This window comes from Adiantum capillus-veneris, chromosome 16, assembly GCF_014529385.1.
Source record: "Adiantum capillus-veneris isolate H3 chromosome 16, ASM1452938v2, whole genome shotgun sequence".
NCBI lineage: Eukaryota > Viridiplantae > Streptophyta > Polypodiopsida > Polypodiales > Pteridaceae > Adiantum > Adiantum capillus-veneris.
In genome coordinates this window covers 148,665,091-148,683,958 of record NC_140946.1, presented here as the reverse complement: position 1 = coordinate 148,683,958, position 18,868 = coordinate 148,665,091, and the positions used below count along the sequence as shown (strand labels likewise).

The 18,868-nt window shown below is 44.4% G+C and overlaps 1 protein-coding gene across 1 annotated transcript in view; it reads right to left on the bottom strand.

Annotated features, from left to right (window-relative positions):
- The window catches only part of LOC147440044 (Aldolase-type TIM barrel family protein), a 36,887-nt gene extending 18,574 nt beyond the window's left edge, over positions 1-18,313 (bottom strand). The window contains exons 1-6 of the mRNA XM_086484451.1: positions 18,156-18,313; positions 3,142-3,247; positions 2,832-2,970; positions 2,124-2,232; positions 1,906-2,042; positions 1,667-1,803 (exon numbers count right to left, since the gene is read on the bottom strand). Coding sequence (XP_086340577.1) covers positions 1,667-1,803; positions 1,906-2,042; positions 2,124-2,232; positions 2,832-2,970; positions 3,142-3,247; positions 18,156-18,206 — 679 coding nt within the window. The 5' untranslated portion in view covers positions 18,207-18,313. The remainder of the gene's footprint in view (positions 1-1,666; positions 1,804-1,905; positions 2,043-2,123; positions 2,233-2,831; positions 2,971-3,141; positions 3,248-18,155) is intronic.
- Between the last annotated feature and the right edge of the window lie 555 nt (positions 18,314-18,868).

Genomic DNA, 18,868 nt, shown 5'->3' with positions numbered 1-18,868 from the left:
AAAAGCATTCATAGGAAAGTTGATGGTGATATCACCAACTTCCCAGGCAAAATGTAAATATTGCCTAAGGGAAAGCTTGAAAAACTGAAAGGGTCTGCATCACATCGAAGGAACATGTAGCCGTTACGTTGCTGCCATAAGGTCCACTAAGCCCAAAATCTGACCCACATAAAGAAGACCACATATCTGTAAGAAAGGCGGGAAAATGCCAAAAGCCCAAAACCTTTTGTGGAAGGCCAAAGAGGGGAAACGGAGGCACATACATGCTGTTATGCGACGGAGAAAACCTCTAGTAATGTAGTATCCCAGAGCAGATGACTAACAGTCTCTTTCGCAATTGAGCAACGAACACAACAAGAAGAGCATACATGAGGTGCATTGAGAAAAGAGCCCACCGGGAGAACTTCAAGCAAACATCTCCAGAGAAACAATCGCTCTTTCAAAGGCAAGCGGTTCTTCCAGAGGGCAGAGAGTGGCTTCTTCCACTAGGTATCAGACTTGTGCATTGACCATAGGGCATTACAGTGGTCAGCAATCAAGGGCTATGGTAGAAGAAGAGCATAAACCTTACTAGTAGACATAGCCTCAAAGGGCGTGTCCCTGAAAAATCAATCCGACGTGCGAGCACCATCAACCAAAGACGGAACAGGCAAAAAGTCAACTAGCATGCGTTGAAGCTCTCTCCAGAGCTGACGGTAATGCATGCCCAAACCAAAGCGTCTAGTGGCAAGGGAAAACAGAAAAGCGTAACCTGCCTCATCAACCACATCACCAACCACTCGACGGCCACGACAAGAGAGAGTATTCCTGGCGAGACGAACGGTTGACCAAAGTAAGAGAGAATGCCCGACTCCAATGAAGGCTCTCCAGTCGACGCAAATTCCTTCCCGTTGCTGTCGACCATGCCATGATAAATGAATTGTAACATCTTTCCAAGCAAAAATCAAACTGGAAGTAACAGGACATCTACGAATGTGTCCTTCCATCTTGCCAAACACGACCTTCCAAAGAGATGATTGCCAACGACCAAAGGAGGAAGTAACAACATGCCGACACGAGCCGTCAAGCATAAGAGCCCAAGGCTGAGTTTGTTGCACAAGAGTAAGCAACAACATAGCTTTACTAGCAAGAACATGCCGGTGCACTCCAAGATATTGAGGCTGCCAAAACTCTTGGGAGTGCAAAGTTTCCCCATCGACATCAAACACAGGCCTTTTTTGTGAGCATTAGTTCACCACAAATGAGACAAAATCGATGACATAAGAGAAGCGAGACAATGGCGAGGCCAATGCAACAATGGCAATGGCAAATAGAACTGAAAATAAGCCATCGAGATACTTTGAACTATTCGCAAGCGAACTTGTAAAGGCCATGTGGATAGTTTCCAGCGACGTAATTTAGCATTCAAGTGCTGCATAACCCAATCCACGCACGCACACACACATGCACGCACGCACGCATGCACAATCTTCCATTCAAGTGACGTAATTTAGCATTCAAGTGCTGCATAACCCAATCCACGCACGCACACACACATGCACGCACGCACGCATGCACAATCCACTTTTTCATGCACGCACGTGCACACACACGCACACACAAACTTCCATTTTCTGCCAACAGGGGGTCAAAACAAAAGCGCCAGAACTTGAAGTTTGTTGCACACCTGTTGCTGCTAGTATACGATGGAAGTCCGAATACTCAAACACATCACCATTTGCAATCACAGGAATGGACAAAGCTGATACAACATTTGCAATTCCATCCCACTGTGCAGGGTCCCTGGGTCTGTCCGCAACCTTTCTGTTAGTTAATCAAGACATCAGATATTTTACAGTCAAAAAACAGTAATCTGTCATTTTATTATATTTTGCACTGCTAAATTTTTCACCTTAGACTCCTGACCTGCCGTGGACTGCAATGGCAGAAATGCCAGTTTTCTCCAACCTTTTTGCCAGCTCAACGGTAGCTTCAGTTGTCTTAAGAAGACGAATTTTGCAGGTCACAGGAATCTCAAGATTTCTCCTTAACGTGGTGAGAATCTAAAATAATTGTGTAAATATGAAAGCTTATCCAAGAGAGAGATGGTACAGAAACAAAAAGCAAAAAATTAAATATATTACGTCATGTGCAGTTTCTGGGTGAGAAAGAAGGGCTGCACCCATGCCTCCACTAATGGAAAATGACTTTGGACACCCCATATTCAAGTCTATGGCAGCCACATCACGGCACCTGAAAGATGGAGGGTACATACATAATTGCAATCTCAAAATATACATTTCAAAACCTTCTGAAATATTTTCAGAAGTTTCAGACTGTGCAAAGACCTAGAACATGTCAGATTTTCCCTATATTGATGGTCTTCTGGGGGAATTTCACAGGTTTTCCCACCTGATAATGGATGCACATAACACATTACAGATACGAGAAATTTGGTGACAAAAACCCACAGCTCGATGTCTCTTTTTTTTTCAGCCTTCATTACTGGTAAGAACTCCCCCTCCCAAATAAAACATTAAGAGGAAACATGTTTCAAAAACTGAAACACTTCTAAAAAGGTTTTAAAGTTTCCAGATTCCCTGGAATGTGAGTGCAACTACGGCCACCCACCTGGCTTAGTACACCTAGCCTTCCCATGTGAAATAGTGTTCCCTTGCATACAGTGCAGTACTCAGACGTCGCGCACATTTAATCCGTGGGGGCAGGAATTTGAATGCAACACATTTTCTACAAAAGACTTCATCAAAAATTCTCAATGTGCAAAACTCAAATTTCCAGTGAGATTTGGTGTACTTACACCCATCTCATAAATAAAGAACAGGAGAACTTACAATAGTTGAGAGGCCATCAAGGCTCTGGTTGCATCTGCTGTTCCAAATTGGCAAACAACGCGCTGCTTTTCTGCCTCACAAGTTCTGAAGACAACCTCTCTTGTTTTCTTGTCAATGATATCAATTGTTCCAAGTTTCTCTGAAAGAAAAGAAATTTTCATAAGTAACACTTGATCATTATGCTAGACTCACACAGAATTCTTCATATAAACTATGTACAATACACAGGGATGCCTCAACAAAACTCCTCACATTGATGTGCCTTTGTCATACCAAATTTGAAAACGAATTAAAAAAAAAAGCACTTTACCATTTACTTCACGAATGCATTTGATTACTTTATGGTCCACGAGCTCTTCACCGTAAGTGATATCAGCGCCATACTCAGCGGCCAACAGTCGGAAAGGAAGAGTCCCCTGAAATCAGGCAAGTCAAGTTTTCAATAAGCCTAACAAAGGTACTTTAAAAATAGCTAAAGCACCTTGTATGATGTGCCTTCATAATTGTTATACAAACCTAAACCTTAAACAAACCACCATAATTTTAAAATGGGTTTGGTATTAGACCCTTAAAAAACCTAATCAATCATATAAATGTACAGAAGAATCTGTAAAGTAGGTTCACCTCAAGGTGCCTTTTCACTGCACAACCAGTTGGCATTTGATGTTCTCAAAGCATATGTTCATGATAAACAATCTAAGTGGGAACAATATAAGCATCCTAAACGATTCTCTAGTGCGATTCATCGTACTCCATATGAGGCAACATTTGGTCGACCTTTTCAATCTTTGTTGACTAGGTCTATTTCCAAATTAATGATGCTAATTGTGTTAGTCAAAACCTATGCGAAGGTACTCGAGAGTGTTAAGCTTCAGTATGCAAGGCTCAAGAGTCCTATTCTAGGCATGCTAATAAGCATCGACAACATGTCTCATTCAAGGAGGATGATTTTAAGGATCATAAGGCAACCTCTCAAGCAAGTTGGTAAGAGATGTCCTAAACTCTTATTTCGTATGTATGGTCCGTTTCCAATTGTCAAAAAGGTAAATGATGTTTCCATGCAAGTACGTTTGCCACCTTCTTGGACAATGCATAATGCTTTCCATGTTTCTTGGCTTAAATTGTTTCACGTTGAACCTCCAAGGAGCGTTCCTGACGAGAAGCAACCGGAAATATTCATGAAGCCGAAGTTATGTAGCCAGAACAGATCCTTTTGCATCGATTCAAGTATGGAACAAAGAAGCAAGCAAGGCAATACTTCCTAAAGTTCAAGGATCTAGGGACACATGAAGTAGCTAGGGCGGACGAGGAATTTTTCATCGACTATCCCGAATTGCTAGCCTCATACAAGGAGGCCATGCAGCTTGGTACCCGTACCTCACCTTAAGCAAAAGGGGATGTCACGTGCACATGGCTCTGTGTGCCACGTGGACATGCTTCATCAACTTCTGAAGCCAGTTTTCCACCTATCCCTAGATAGGAGTGTCTGGAATCCTAGGAGGATTAGCACCACCAATTTGGCGAGCCTATTCGCATATCCGGAAGAGTCCATCAGATTAGTATCACGGAACTGGCACCATGTGCCAACAGAAAAGAACAGACTGAATAGACTTTTAGCACTTCCATAACAATTGAACTGAAAGAGATGCACGAGAGAGCACTGGCCCCAAACATTGGCGCTCCTTTCGGTATTTCTTTATATTACTTGAACGCACTACAATGTCGATACTCGCGCTTTGCACCTTCACTCGGAAGAGTTCCAAAGACTAAGCCCTCTGCACATATTAAAAGGACCTTGGCCTTGAAAAGCAGTTACATGAAAAGCAATCACACTCAAAAGCATATGGCCTCAAAAGCTGGCACTGAAAACTGCCCAACGTAAATCACGAAAATTCATACAGGTTGTGTCAGGTGCAGCGGAAGTGAATGTCGAACTTTGCTGAAGATGAGTGCTCCAAACTGTGCTCAAGGGTTCCTTTTACTTACCGAAGGGAGAGCCTTCTGTTCCTTTAGTGAGAGAGTGCACGTAATCACAAACAAAGTGGATAAACACTGTGAATGAAGGTACTAAGATTGAGAGATAGAGAGAGAAGAATACGACACCAAAAAAGTTGTCAAACCCTCCTCCGAAGGCCCCACTCTCTATGGCCAGAGCGGTCTACTATTGATTGCACAAATCTCTACAATGGCCTAAATGCGATGGTCTTGCCGACGATGTCGACGATGATGATGACGACGGCGACGACGACGATGCGATGACGACGCACTGAAAACGCAGATGCTGAAATCTGCGTTCTCCGTCTGAATCTGCAAACGCTGGTTGATTTGACCGTGCGGCGAGGATCTGCTGCAGGAAGGTGAGATCTGCGAGGTTCGGAGGTTATTTTGCGGTGTCTATATGCTGAAAACTGAAAACGCTGATGCAAAGGCTGAATCTGTCGCCAAGGAACTAGGTGATCTGCTGATCCAAAAACGCTAGGGCTGATCTGGTCTCTTGCTGCAAAAACGCTAGGGAATCTACCGAGTCCTACTATCACCAGGCTGATCTGCAAATGCAAAACGCTGGGGCTGATTTGCAATGCTGAAAAACGCTGGTTCTTGGTGGCTGAAAACGCTAGGTTTGCTACCGGGGGAATCTTGCTGAGAAGGTGCTCTGTTGGACACTTGGTCCCTGCTGCCACTTCTGCCAGAAAGTGCTAGCGCTAGCTTTTCTTATATACTGCATGAGTCAAATTGCCCTACCCAGTTTCCCAACAAAGTCACTTATTAATAAGAAGTGAAAAAAGGCTAAAATAGGGAAAATAGGCCTGTGCACTGTAAAAATGCTCTTGATGGGTTCTAATGGTAATCTGATGATCATGTTGTGTGCAACCAGAGGATATGCATCTACTCTAAGTGTCTGGACATGCACGGTCTGCGAACAGACTCACAAAAGTGCCAGAACACTTCCTAAGCTAAGCTGACTGAACTGAACTGAACCCTTGTCATGAGGTAGCTTGTCCACATGCACATAGAGTTAGATGTGCACGTGACATCCCCTCATTTTTAAAGTGAGGTACTGGTACTGAACTGTATGGCGTCGAGGGAGATCGCCAATAGCGTCTGGATGAATCCTGAAAAGAACTCTTCGCCGGCCCACTCTGATGCGTAGGTCATGCGATACTTGAACTTCATAAATATTTGCAATGCTTGCTTCTTTGGGCCGTGCCGAAAGCGACACAAAGTCATCTGTGGCTCCTTCAATGCTTCAACTTCGTCAATAGTCATGCATCTACCTTCTTCAAGAATCTCCGAGAATGAAAATTCATGAAACCACTTCCAACACAAAACATGAACATACCCATTCCATGTAAAGTGACTGGAAAAATTCTAGTCTTCTTTAAAGACTGTGCATGCAATGTAGATGAAGATATAGACGGAGTGCCAAACCATTCATCAAACACACGCAAACAATGGAATCAAAACTTGTCTTTTTGATCTAAATCTATCAACTGCAGCAAATCACAATGGAAATGCCGATGCTTGATGCTCAATCCTTCTTGTGCTCTTTCGGATATTGTGTCATGCCAAGGAAGAGACATGGAATGTGAATTCCTTGGGTGCAAACATTTCATCTTTTCACGAGTAATCCGCATACATCCGTGCTCATTCATGAGTGAATCGTGTTCATCGTACAATATGGCATGCCTATGAAAAGGGATCACATAAAGACGGTGACTAAAATACAGGAAACCATCACGAATGAAACACTCGAACAATGCGTGTTGACTAATCATGCGCACACATAATATTTCCTGTGGGGGTTCTTAAGACCTCGACTCGAGAGCCAAGATCGGTTCTTCGTGATTGATCGAATCTGCAATGAGGTTAGCTTCACTAGACAAAGTATCAACTAAACCATCATCCTTGTGAACAATCACATCTTTATCATGCAAATCATCATGTTTGTGAATAATCACATCTATATCATGCAAATCATGTGTCGTGCTTTTGAGAAGACAAACCATTTTGCTTGAGACTACGCCAATCGTCCTTCAATCGTGCTAGGTACTGGGGTGGCATAAACCGCGCCTTGAGCTTGTCTTGGAATTCGGCCCAATTGAAGGAAAGAGGCGCGTCTTCGTCGGCTGCTTCTAGGTGCGCGGCCAACTGTGCCTCTTGCCATTCGTGGTACCAATTAATGGTATCACCAGCAAGGTACATAGCTGCCGTCAAAAGCTTGCTATTTCCTATCTTCTTAGTTGTCGCAAAGTAAGCATTAAATTGATGCAACCAACAATGAATAATAATAGCATCCATCTTACCGTCATACTTATTGAATGTCAACTTCTCTGTGACTCGGTTGCTGGAATCCGAATCTCTGCTTGTGCTACTTGATGAACTACCAACTCGGACTTCGAGGTGAGTACCTGTAGAACCAACTCTTGCATGCGTTGGTCTCTCTGTGCCTCACGCTCTAACTCCAAGGCCGCTCATCTTTCTTCGGCCACCAAGCGCGCTTGCTCACTCACGCTCACGCTCCAAGGCTACCCTTTTGTCTTCGACCGCCAAGCGCGCTTGCTCACGCTCACGCTCCAAGGCTACCCTTTTGTCGTCAGCTGCCAAGCGCGCTTGCTCGTGCTCACGCTCCAAGGCTAACCGCTCACGATCAAAGGTGGCGCATTGCGCCTCTTGTTGTATCATCATGTCCATCATCAACTTGACCAAAGTCTCCATCGGATTTGGTGCAAACCATGGCGTAGATGGGGAAGGGGAAGGGTCCGAAAAACCACCTAGTGGGGAAAATTCTTCTTTACCACCCTCATGCTCATCACCTTCATACAAAGTATCCATTCCGCTTCAAGTGACGACCATACACTAATGTCTTGGGTTCGTAAGTTCACGAGGAACTTGGGGTCTTGAGGTTCTTGGGTTCTTGAATTCTTGAGTCCTTGAGGTTCTTAAGGTTCTTTCTTTAGCTTGCAATCTGTGTTAGAGAAGGATCTTCTCTTACCCGAGTTCTACTCTTCCCTACGGGCGCACCCCTTGGCGGCCTTGCGCTCACACCAAGGTTGCTTTTTCCCACTTCACGTCGATTGGCCGGCCGCTAAGTGCACTGTCCGAGGGGTGCGGCCTTGCCCTCACACCAAGGTTGCTTTTTCCCACCTCACGTCGATTGGCCGGCCGCTAAGTGCACGGTCCGCTCTCAATGAGTGAAAAGAGGCACAAGGGGAGGCTGGACAAGCCCTTCTTTCTTGGAATTCCTGTCACTCTTCAAAAAATCGATTAGGAATCGACACGCCCAAGAGAACTTGGGTTACGTGCGACCGCAACAAGCAAAAAAATTCTTGTGGTTCTTTCCTTGAGTGATACAAAACACTGCAAAAGCTATGTTACCAATGTCAGGTGCAACGGAAGTGAATGTTGAACTTTGCTCAAGATGAGTGCTACGAACTGTGCTCAAGGGTTCCTTTTACTTCCGGAAGGGAGAGCCTTCCATTCCTTTAGTGAGAGAGTGCAAGTGATCACAAACAAAGTGGATAAACACGATGAATGAAGGTACTGAGACTGAGAGATAGAGAGAGAAGAATACGACACCAGAAAAGTTGTCAAACCCTCCTCCGAAGGCCCCACTCTCTATGGCGAGAGCGGTCTACTATTGATTGCACAAATCTCTACCATGGTCTGAATGCAATGGTCTTGCCGACGATGTCGACGACGATGATGACGGGCTGAAAATTGAAAACGCTAAGGGCTGAAATCTACAAATCTTGTATCTACTGAATTTTGACTCTATGTCCGTGACGTCGGTGATGACGATGATGCAACGACGACACACTGAAAACGCAGATGCTGAAATCTGCGTTTTCTGTCTGAATCTGCAAAACGCTGGCTGATCTCACCGTGTGGCGAGGATTTGCTGCGGGAAAGTGAGATTTGCAAGGTTTGGGGGCTATTCTGCGGTGTCTATGTGCTGAAAACTGAAAACGCTGATGCAAAGGCTGAATCTGTCACCAAGGAACTACAAAACGCTAGGTGATCTGCCGATCCAAAAACGCTAGGGCTGATCTGGTGTCTTGCTGCAAAAACACTAGGGCTGATCTGCTGAGTCTTGCTACTATCACCAGGCTGATCTGCAAATGCAAAACGCTGGGGCTGATTTGCAATGCTGAAAAAACGCTAGGTTTGCTATCAGGGGAATCTTGCTGAGAAGGTGCTCTGTTGGACACTTGGTCCCTGTTGCCACTTCTGCCAGAAAGTGCTAGCGCTAGCTTTTCTTATATACTGCCTGAGTCAAATTGCCCTACCCAGTTTCCCAACAAAGTCACTTATTAATAAGAAGTGAAAAAAGGCTAAAATAGGGAAAATAGGCCTGTGCACTGTAAAAATGCTCCTGATGGGTTCTGATGATCATGTTGTGTGCAACCAGAGGATATGCATCTACTCTAAGTGTCTGGACATGCACGGTCTGCGAATAGACTCACAAAAGTGCCAGAACACTTCCTAAGCTAGGCTGACTGAACTGAACTGAACCCTTGTCATGAAGTAGCTTGTCCACATGCACATAGGGTTAGATGTGCACGTGACAGGTTGCCACGTCAACAAGCCAGCGTGAAACACGAAATTCCATACACGCTGCCACGTCAACAGGTCAACGCAAAGTGCGGACGTTCGTACATTTGCCACGTCATTAGGTCTCTGCTTGTGTGTGGGATTGCTTTATTTTAATGCCTTTATGCCACTTGGGCCCCATCAGACGCGGTCCCATGCATAAATAGTTTGTACACAGTTAGAGGAATCCAGCGAGCCATTCCTAAAGTCAATCGGATTCCCAGGTGGGCAGATGTGCAACAATTTCACCCAAAAACTTAAACCCAATCAAACTAATTAATAAATAATCTTAATGAGTTAATTTTAGGAATTTGATAAAGGTTTTGCCCTACCTAGGCCTTGAGGAGTTCATAGCCAGTAAAACTCACCTATAAAGGGAAACAATCACCTAGCATTTCGTCAGATTGCAGCTATCGCCCAAATCAGCCCTAGCGTTTTGCAGAGGAGCAGCCAACATCTTCAGCAACCTGTTACCATATACATGTGGTAGTGATGTGTGTGAGCACACTTAAGACCGCAAAAGCATTTTATCCCTCACTAGGATGTTTTTTCCCCCGTGCATTGTATAAACGCCCATATACGCCCATCACTCTAGGGCAATCTATCTTTCCATTGCACACTAAGTAATACACTCTCTGTTGTGTGCCTTGAGCTTCCTTCGTCTTCTCCAAGCTGTGTGTGTTTTCCTGTAGCCCTAATTCCAACAATTGGTATCGGAGCAGGATTGCGTCCTCTCGGGCTTAGTCGCCAATAGCTACAGCACACGCTTGCTCACTTTCTCCGATTTCTGTGAGCTTTGGCGAGCGTCAACAGATCGACTCTTAGGTGCAGCAGAATGAATGTTGTATTTTCTCAAGATTAGTGATCTTTATTGCTCAAGGTTCCTTTTAGTTCTTAGGGAAAGAGAGAGCTTTCCGTCTTATGGAGAGTGCTATGATCACGAACAAAGTGAGTGGATATTGTGCGTGCAAGTGAATGAGACTGAGAGAAGGAGAAAGAAGAGATACGACACCGAGAGGTTGTAAAACCCTCCTCTGAAGGCCCCACTCTCGTCGGCGAGAGTGGTCTACTTTGATTGCACAAAGGTGTACAATGCGAATGCAATGGACTGATGCAATGGGACTATGCCGATGACGACGACGGCTTGATGGCTGAAATCTGAGATCTTCTAATCCCTGAATTCGGGGACTGTTTCGGTGGCTGAAAATGACTGTTTTGGCTGCGTTTTTATGGCTGAAAATGGGGGAACATCTGCAACCAACTTGGGGGCTGATCTGCTACTGTGTATCTGCTGAAAACTGTGTGTATCTAACTGCTGAATTCTGCATTTTGCTGCTGCTGAGTTGCGTTTTTACCAGGCTGAAAAAACGCTGGTTGTTGTAGGTCTATTCCATGCTGAAAATGGCTAATCTGATGCAGATGCCTAGCGTTAGTAAAAACACTGCATAGGCCAGGCTGTTGGTGAGCAAAATCGCTACAAGGCTGATGGGGTTGGCGAAGATGCAACAATCTGCTAACGCTAGGGTACTGAGGTTGATGGTGATGATTGCAAGAGAGGAAACGCCAATGATGAGGTTTTACTGCTGGGAACAGAAAACGCTAGGGGTCCTTGAGGGGTACTACCGTACTGCTGAGAAGTTGCCTGTTGAGCGGGAAGCTCATGCTGCCTCTTCTGCCAGAAAGTGCTAACTTGGGTTTGCTTATATATTAACTTAGCAAAATTGCCCTACCTACTTTTGTTGGAAAGTCACTTAAAAATAATAAGTGAAAATAACCAAAATTAGGAAAATAGGCTAAATGCACTGGAAAATTCCCCTAACTGATGCTAATGGATTCTGCTGGGAATTCCGATGATCATGCTGTGTGCAACCAGAGGATATGCATCTATGCTAAGTGACTCGGCATGCACGGTCTACGAATACTCACAAAAGTGCCAGATCACTGCTAATCTAAACTGACTGAACCCTGCTGTGGTGTAGCTTGTCCCTGCTGTGGTGTAGCTTGTCCACGGACACATAGGGTTGGGATGTGTCATGTGACATCGACATATACTTTGGGTAAACTCTTCCAGCTAGGTCTGCTCAGAATTTTCATTTGAGCTGATTTCGGCCTCCATTTCCACTACAGGCAGTACTGCACAGGCTATTTCCTCATTTAGTCCAAAATCTCTCTCATTGTCATTTTCTGCATAACATGTCCCTTAGAGTCTTATACGGTTTAAGTTATATAGCACGTGTTGTTCCCGCTTTGTTTCTCCTCTTTTCGGCAGTTTTAACTTTTCACATCAGGTGCAGCATTTGCCATGGCTGACAACAACAGAGATGTGTTCAAGATGTTTGTTGCTGAGGATAGATTGGATAGGGACAATTACCCAATGGGGCTTATATGATGCAACATGTTCTTGTGTCGAAGGGCGTTTGGAATATTGTGCAGGGCATTGGTGTACGTCCTGGTTCTAAGGATATGGGCGATGTTGAGGATGTTGCAGGTTTTGGTGGCAGGATTGCTACTGTCAAAGTTGTTTTGCCTACAATTGCACTTGCACTCTCTCTAAGAACGGAAGGCTCTCCCTTGCGTAAGTAAAAGGAACTCTTGAGCACAGTTCGGTGCACTCATCCTCAGCACTATCAACATTCACTTCCGCTGCACCTTACAACAGTAGCAAAGCTCTTTGGCAGTGTTCTGTATCACTCAAGAAAAGAACCACAGGAAAAAAAATTGCTTGTTGCGGTCGCACGTAACCCAAGTCTATTTGGGCGTGTCAATTCCTAATCGTGTGTTTGAAGAGTGGCAGGTAACCCAAGAAAGAAGGGCTTGTCCAACCTCCCCTTGTTTCTCTTTTCACTCATTGAGAGCGGCGTGTTTTTGAAGAGTGGCAGGTAACCCAAGAAAGAAGGGCTTGTCTAGCCTACACTTGTTCCTCTTTTCACTCATTGAGAGCGGACCATGCAATTAGCGGCTGGCCAATCGACGTGAGGTGGGAAAAAGCAACTTTGGTGTGAGCGCAAGGCCGCCAAGGGGGTGCCCCCACAGGGAAGAGTCGATCTCGAGTAAGAGAAAAGCCTTCTCAAACACCGATTGCAAGCTAAGAACTCAAGAACCTCAAGAACCCAAGTACCCAAGACCTCAGTGTATGGTCATCACCCGAAGCGGAACGGATACTTTGCGTGAAGGTGATGAGAATGGAGTTGGAGAAGCAGAAGTTTCTACACCAAGAGGATTGTTCCCCAATCCTCATTATTCCCCTTCTACGCCACAAATTGCACCAAATCCTATGGAGGCTTTTGTCAAGATGATGATGGACATGATGCTACAACAAGAGACGCAACGCAAGAAAGAAAGGCAGCCTTGGAGTGTGAGCGTGAGCAAGCGCGCTTGGCAGCCGAAGAAAGAAAGGCAGCCTTGGAGCGTGAGCGTGAGCAAGAGCGCTTGGCGGCCGAGCAAGCATGCGAAGCTCTACGCATAGCAGCCAAAGAGAAGCGAGTGGCTATGGTATTAAAGCGTGAGGCGCAAAGAGACCAACGCATGTAAGAGTTGGCCCTACAGGTAGTCACCTCGAAATCCGAGGCACTCAAGGAAGTGGGCAATTCATCAGGTAGCACAAGTAGACATGCAGATTCCAACAACCCAGTCACTGAGAAGTTGACGTTCAGTAAGTATGACGGTAAGATGGATGCTAACATTATTCATTTTTGGTTGCATCAATTTAGTGCTTACTTTGCGACAACTAAGAAAACAGGGAATAGTAAAGTTTTGACGGTAGCCATGTATCTTGCCGGTGATGCCATTAATTGGTATCAAGCATGGCAAGAGACACAGTTGGCCGCGCACCTAGAGGAAGCTGAGGAAGGCGTACCCCTTTCTTTCAATTGGGCCGACTTCCAAGACAAGCTCAAGGCGCGGTTTATGCCGCCACAGTACCTAGCCCGATTAAAAGAAGATTGGCGTAACCTCAAGCACCCCATCATGTCTTTTTCTAACCGTGTTTTGCAGCTCAACACCCAATTATGCAAATCGAATGCAAAACGTAAAGAGGCTTTTATTTTCGGGTTGGACGAGTATATCACGTTCGATGTCGAAGTCCTCGACCCCATCGATCTCAACAACGCGGTAGCGATTGCTCTCGCACAGAAGATGAAGCACAACAAAGGTAAGCCTAAGGAGAACAAGTCTTCTCATAGTACCTCTCAGAATTCTCAGAACCCGCAGAATGGTAAGAACGGTAAGAACAACAATAATTCTCCTAATCAATCTTCCTCTATTTCTCAAGCACAGGATCCTCACAATGAACCTAAGGGAAAAGGAAAAGCTAAAAGTCAAGAAAACCCTAAGTTAACGCTTGATGAAAAATCTGCTCAAGGAATTTTAGGAGGTTGGCTAACTCTTGAAGAACGAGCCAAATATGCACGAGACAAAAGATGTTTTGAATGTCACACTAAAGGTCATATGAAAAGAGATTGTCCTAAGAAAGGATCCAACCAACCTAAAGAACCCGCAGAACCCACATCCTCTCTTAATGCCATAAATGAGAACACTAGTGTGTCCCAAGTTTCTAATGATCATATAGCAGATAAGTCTCTCATGAAGTGTTATGGTCATGTGAATGGTCAACGCATGGTGATCTTGTTTGATTCAGGCAATATGCATGATGTGATTGGTGACTCTCTTGTCGAAAGAGCCCGCTTGGAGGTTAGCCAGACAACTCCTCTCGAGGTGTCGGGCTTCGCTCCCGGTATGGACTCTCTCATTACACAAGAGTGCCTTGATGTGTTATTCACTGTTCAGCAAGCTTCCTTCCGTAGAAGATTTGTTGTGTCTCCTCTCTCAGAATGTGATGATTTTGGACATTCGATGGTTTCATGAACATAACCCTCTCATTGATCGGACAGACAATACACTCACTCTAAATGCCAAAAGTCACTCTCCCATTATCATTCGTGGTGAGGAGGGTCTTCCTCATTTCTCATGTGCAAGCGAAGCTTGAGAAGAAACATAAGAAGGAGACTCTCTGTTAGGTGCAGCGGAATGAATGTTTGCGCTTTGCTCAAGATGAGTGCTCCAAACTGTGCTCAAGGTTCCTTTTGTTCTTATGGAAGGGAGAGCCTTCCGTTCTTAATGAGAGAATGCTATGATCACAAACAAAGTGAATGGACATTGTGCGTGCAAGTGTATGAGACTAAGAGATAGAGAGAGGAGAGATACGACACCAGAGACGTTGTAAAACCCTACTCCGAAGGCCCCACTCTCGTCGGCGAGAGTGGTCTACTTATGATTGCACAATCTGGTACAAATGGTATGCATGAGACTGATGCAAGTCTAGGCTATGTCGGTGATGACGAAACCGACCTAAGGGCTGAAATCTGCAATCTTGTATCTGCTGTCCAAAAATGCTATGGGCTGAAATCTGCGGCTAGTCCAAAAACGCTGATTTTGGGGCTGTTTCTGTGAGTCCTTTGACGCTGAAAATCTGCAGGTTTAGGGCTGAAAACTGAGGTTTCTTTAGGCTGAAAACTGATGGTCTTTCCGGGCTGAATCTGCTACTTCTTTGGGCTGATCTTGATGGTCTTCTAATGCTGAAAATCGCTAGGCTGAAGACTGCAAAGGCCGCAATCTGCAAACACTGGATCTTCAGAAAATGCTAGGGTTGAAGTTTCCAAAAACGCTAGCTTGCTGTCTTGTCAAAAACGCTAGGAGTTGTGCTTTGATGGCAATGATGTTGATGCAAAAACGCTATGCTTGGGACTTGCTTGCGGCGAGGATCTACTGATGCAAAAACACTAAGGCAAGGTGCTTGATGGAAAAATGCTAGCATGGGGGTTCTGTTGCTTGGAGGGAATCCACCAAGGCTTGGTCTTGCTGAGAAGTTGCCTGCTGAGCTTGGCTCCTGTTGCCTCTTCTGCCATTTAGTGCTAGCTTTGGTTTGCTTATATATTTTCTTACCCAAATTGCCCTACCTACTTTTGTTGGAAAGTCACTTAAATTAATAAGTGAAAATGCCAAAAATAGGTAGAATAGGCTAAATGCACTAGAAAATTCCCCTAATGGAATCTGATGGATTCTGATGGGAATACTGATGATCATGCTGTGTGCAACCAGAGGATATGCATCTACACTAAGTGACTGGGCATGCACGGTCTACGAATAGACTCACAAAAGTACCAAATCACTTCTAATCTAGACTGACTGGACTGACTGAACCCTTGTCGTCGTGGACTGACTGAACCCTTGTCGTGTTGTAGCTTGTCCACGGACACATAGGGTTGGATGTGTCACTTGACATCCCCTCCTTTTCAAAGTGAGGTACTAGTACCGAACTGTATGGCGTTGAGGGAGATCGCCAGTAGCATCCGGAATCCTGGAAGGGACTCTTTGCCGGCCCACTCTGATGTGTAGGTCGTGCGGTACTTGAACTTCATAAAGGTCTGCAACGCTCGCTTCTTTGGGCCGCGCCGAAAGCGACACAAAGTTTTCTGTGGCTCCTTCAATGCTTCTACTTCGTCGAGAGTCATGCTTCTTTCTTCTTCAAGAATCTCCATGGCTGAAAATTCCTGAAACCACTTCCAACACAAAACCATGAACATACCTATTCCATGTAAAGTGAGTGGAAAAAATCTTGTCTTCCTCAAAGACTATGCATGCAATGTAGATGAACAAAGAGACGGAGTGCTAACCCGTTCACCACACACACCCAAACAATGAGATCGAATCTTGTCGTGCTGATCTAAATCAATCAACTGTGGCAAAACACAATGGAAATGCCCATGCTTGGTGCTCATACTTTCATGTGCTCTTTCTACAACTGTGTCATGCCAAGGAAGAGACATGGAATGTGACTTCCTTGAATGCATACTTTTCAGCTTTTCATGAAAAATCCGCATACATCCGTGCTCATCCATGAGTGAAACGTACTCAACGTATAATATGTCATACCTAGGAAAAGGGATCGCATAAAGATGCTGACTAAAATACAGGAAACGATCACGAATGCAACACTCGTACAATGCATGCGTATCAATCATGCGAACACATAATACTTCCTATGAGGGTTCTTGAGACCTAGACTCGAGAGCCAAGATCGGTTCTTCTTGAATGATCGAATCGTCCTGTGGGGGTTCTTTGGACCTCGACTCGAAAGCCAAGATCGGTTCTTCGTGATTGATCGAATCTGCAACGAGGTTAGCTTCGCTAGAAAAAGCATCCACTAACACATCATCTTTGTGTATCAACCACGTCAACGTGTGTGTGTCCGAGCACTGCCACGTCATCAATTTGTGACACATTCCCTCTCTTCAGGGAAAGTAAAAGGAACCATCGTTCAAGTTAAAAGTAATCAGTAACGCAGGGAAAGAAGTAAGGATTTGTGGAAGTGTAAAACCTAGATCTTCACCATTTTAATTCCGCTACATTTGACAGCACCCTCTACATGATTTGGACTCCATGTGTCAATGTTCAAGTTATCAATGTTTGAACTCATGAGTCGGAGTTCAAAGCGCATACATCTGGCAAGGAACGAATGTGACGTATACAAAATACTATGGATGTGTGCACAATCCATTATTGTTGGCCGGATTATGAACGACACGCACCGACTCCGCCGAGCCCAAGTTCATTATCTTAAGAAATTTTGAACGTAATGTGTTCGCAGTTCATGAATGGGGATTCATGGACGTACTGTGGTCTACAGTTCAATTGTCTATGAGGCAACTAGTGCTCAAGATAGCATTGGTGAGAGGGTGGTGGTAGCAAATCCGAGGTGTATCCAATAGTCAGTTGTTGTTGGGGTGTCCATGGTAGCTTCTTTATCGACTTCGTCCTCCTACGTCCCTATGATCTACACAAAGGGTGTTTAAGTTCAAGCATCTCAAGTGAATGGCCCAATGTGAATGTGTTCCCACTTAGTTTTTTGTCTTTAGGTATTTATTTTACTTATTGCCATGATTCTGGGTAGGGCAATTTGTTGTGGGGGGGCATTTAAGGCACCCAAGTTAATATATTAGTCCACCCTGAGTCCCCCATTGTACACACATTAATTCATTTCCCAATTGGTTAGTTCAGCAACTCTCTTTCTGTTTCTCTCGCCTGCCTTCTCTCTTAGCTTTACGCTTCTGCATCGTCGACTTTCACAGCATTTTCTTGCTAGCTACATTGCCACATTTGTGGGAATTTTAACAATGTAGACTCTAAGGATGGATAGCACGCGTTGTTGCAACCCCTCACCTACATCCCAACAATGCGAGGATTGGACTAGATTTTTGTTTGCACTTTATGATTGACTATGAAACTCCGATCTGTAGGGAAAGCATCTTAAACCTCTCTTTGATCTCTCTGAGTACACAAAACACACGTCAAGGCTGGCCAAGCACGCAATTTGCCCAGCAGTCATGAGTCCTCGCTCCCAACATATAAAATCTAGTGATGCAAATACTTGGGAGTGTTTTGAGAGGTTTTTTTTCCCATGTTTTCTTGTTAGGAAGAAATTATGAACATCAAACAAATAGATGCAGCTGAAAACAGGCAGGTGGAAAACAATACTACGAAATTCTATTTCCTCTATATACATCTATCATGATGTCCTCTTGCAACTAGTGAACCACGATGAACTTGACCTTCTTCTATCTCCCTAACATGATTTCGTTGCACACAATGCAAGAATAAGATCCACTGTACTCATCCATAATTCGAGTTACCTCTCTCTCTCTCTCTCTCTCTCTCTCTCTCTCTCTCTCTCCTCACCACTCTGACCATCGGAGCCAAAATGTGCTTGCCTTCCCAATCCAAGTCCATGGTGCGTAGGCGTCGAAGCGAACTGAGTGTCACGATCGCACAAGCGTTCACTCAAAATAAAAGGAAGAACAAATTTGTCGAGCAGGATTCGTAACAAGGTGAGGACGATTTACGGTGGCATTCTTAAAAGGAGAAATTACCAAAATACCCCTCTAATTTGAGGAAATTCCCAAAATACCCCTCTAATTTGAGGAAATTCCCAGAATGCCCCTGATACTTTGTCATAAATTCCCAAAATGCCCTTCAAATTTTCCAAAATTCCCAAAATACCCCTGGTTGTGAGACTAAATTTCTCGAAAAATAAATTTTTCTGTAGGTCTTCACAAGAAGAGTGATTGTCTATCGTACAAGATGCTAAAACTACAATTTGAGTTGGTTACGTAGGCTTTGGAGATGAATTGCTTCATTATTTTTAGACATAATTGCCTTTTTTGCGATGGTAACTGGTGACAAATTACATGCTGAGCACTCAAAAACGGATCTCAATTGTCAAAAACGAATGAAGATTAGAAAATCTTGAACATTCCAACCAAAATAGATACAAGGGTATTTTGGGAATTTCCTCAAATTAGAGGGGTATTTTGGTAATTTTCCCTTCTTAAAATTAAACGAAAATCATGTCACGTACCTTGTCAGGGAAGGCAGCTGTGAAATGAAAGACC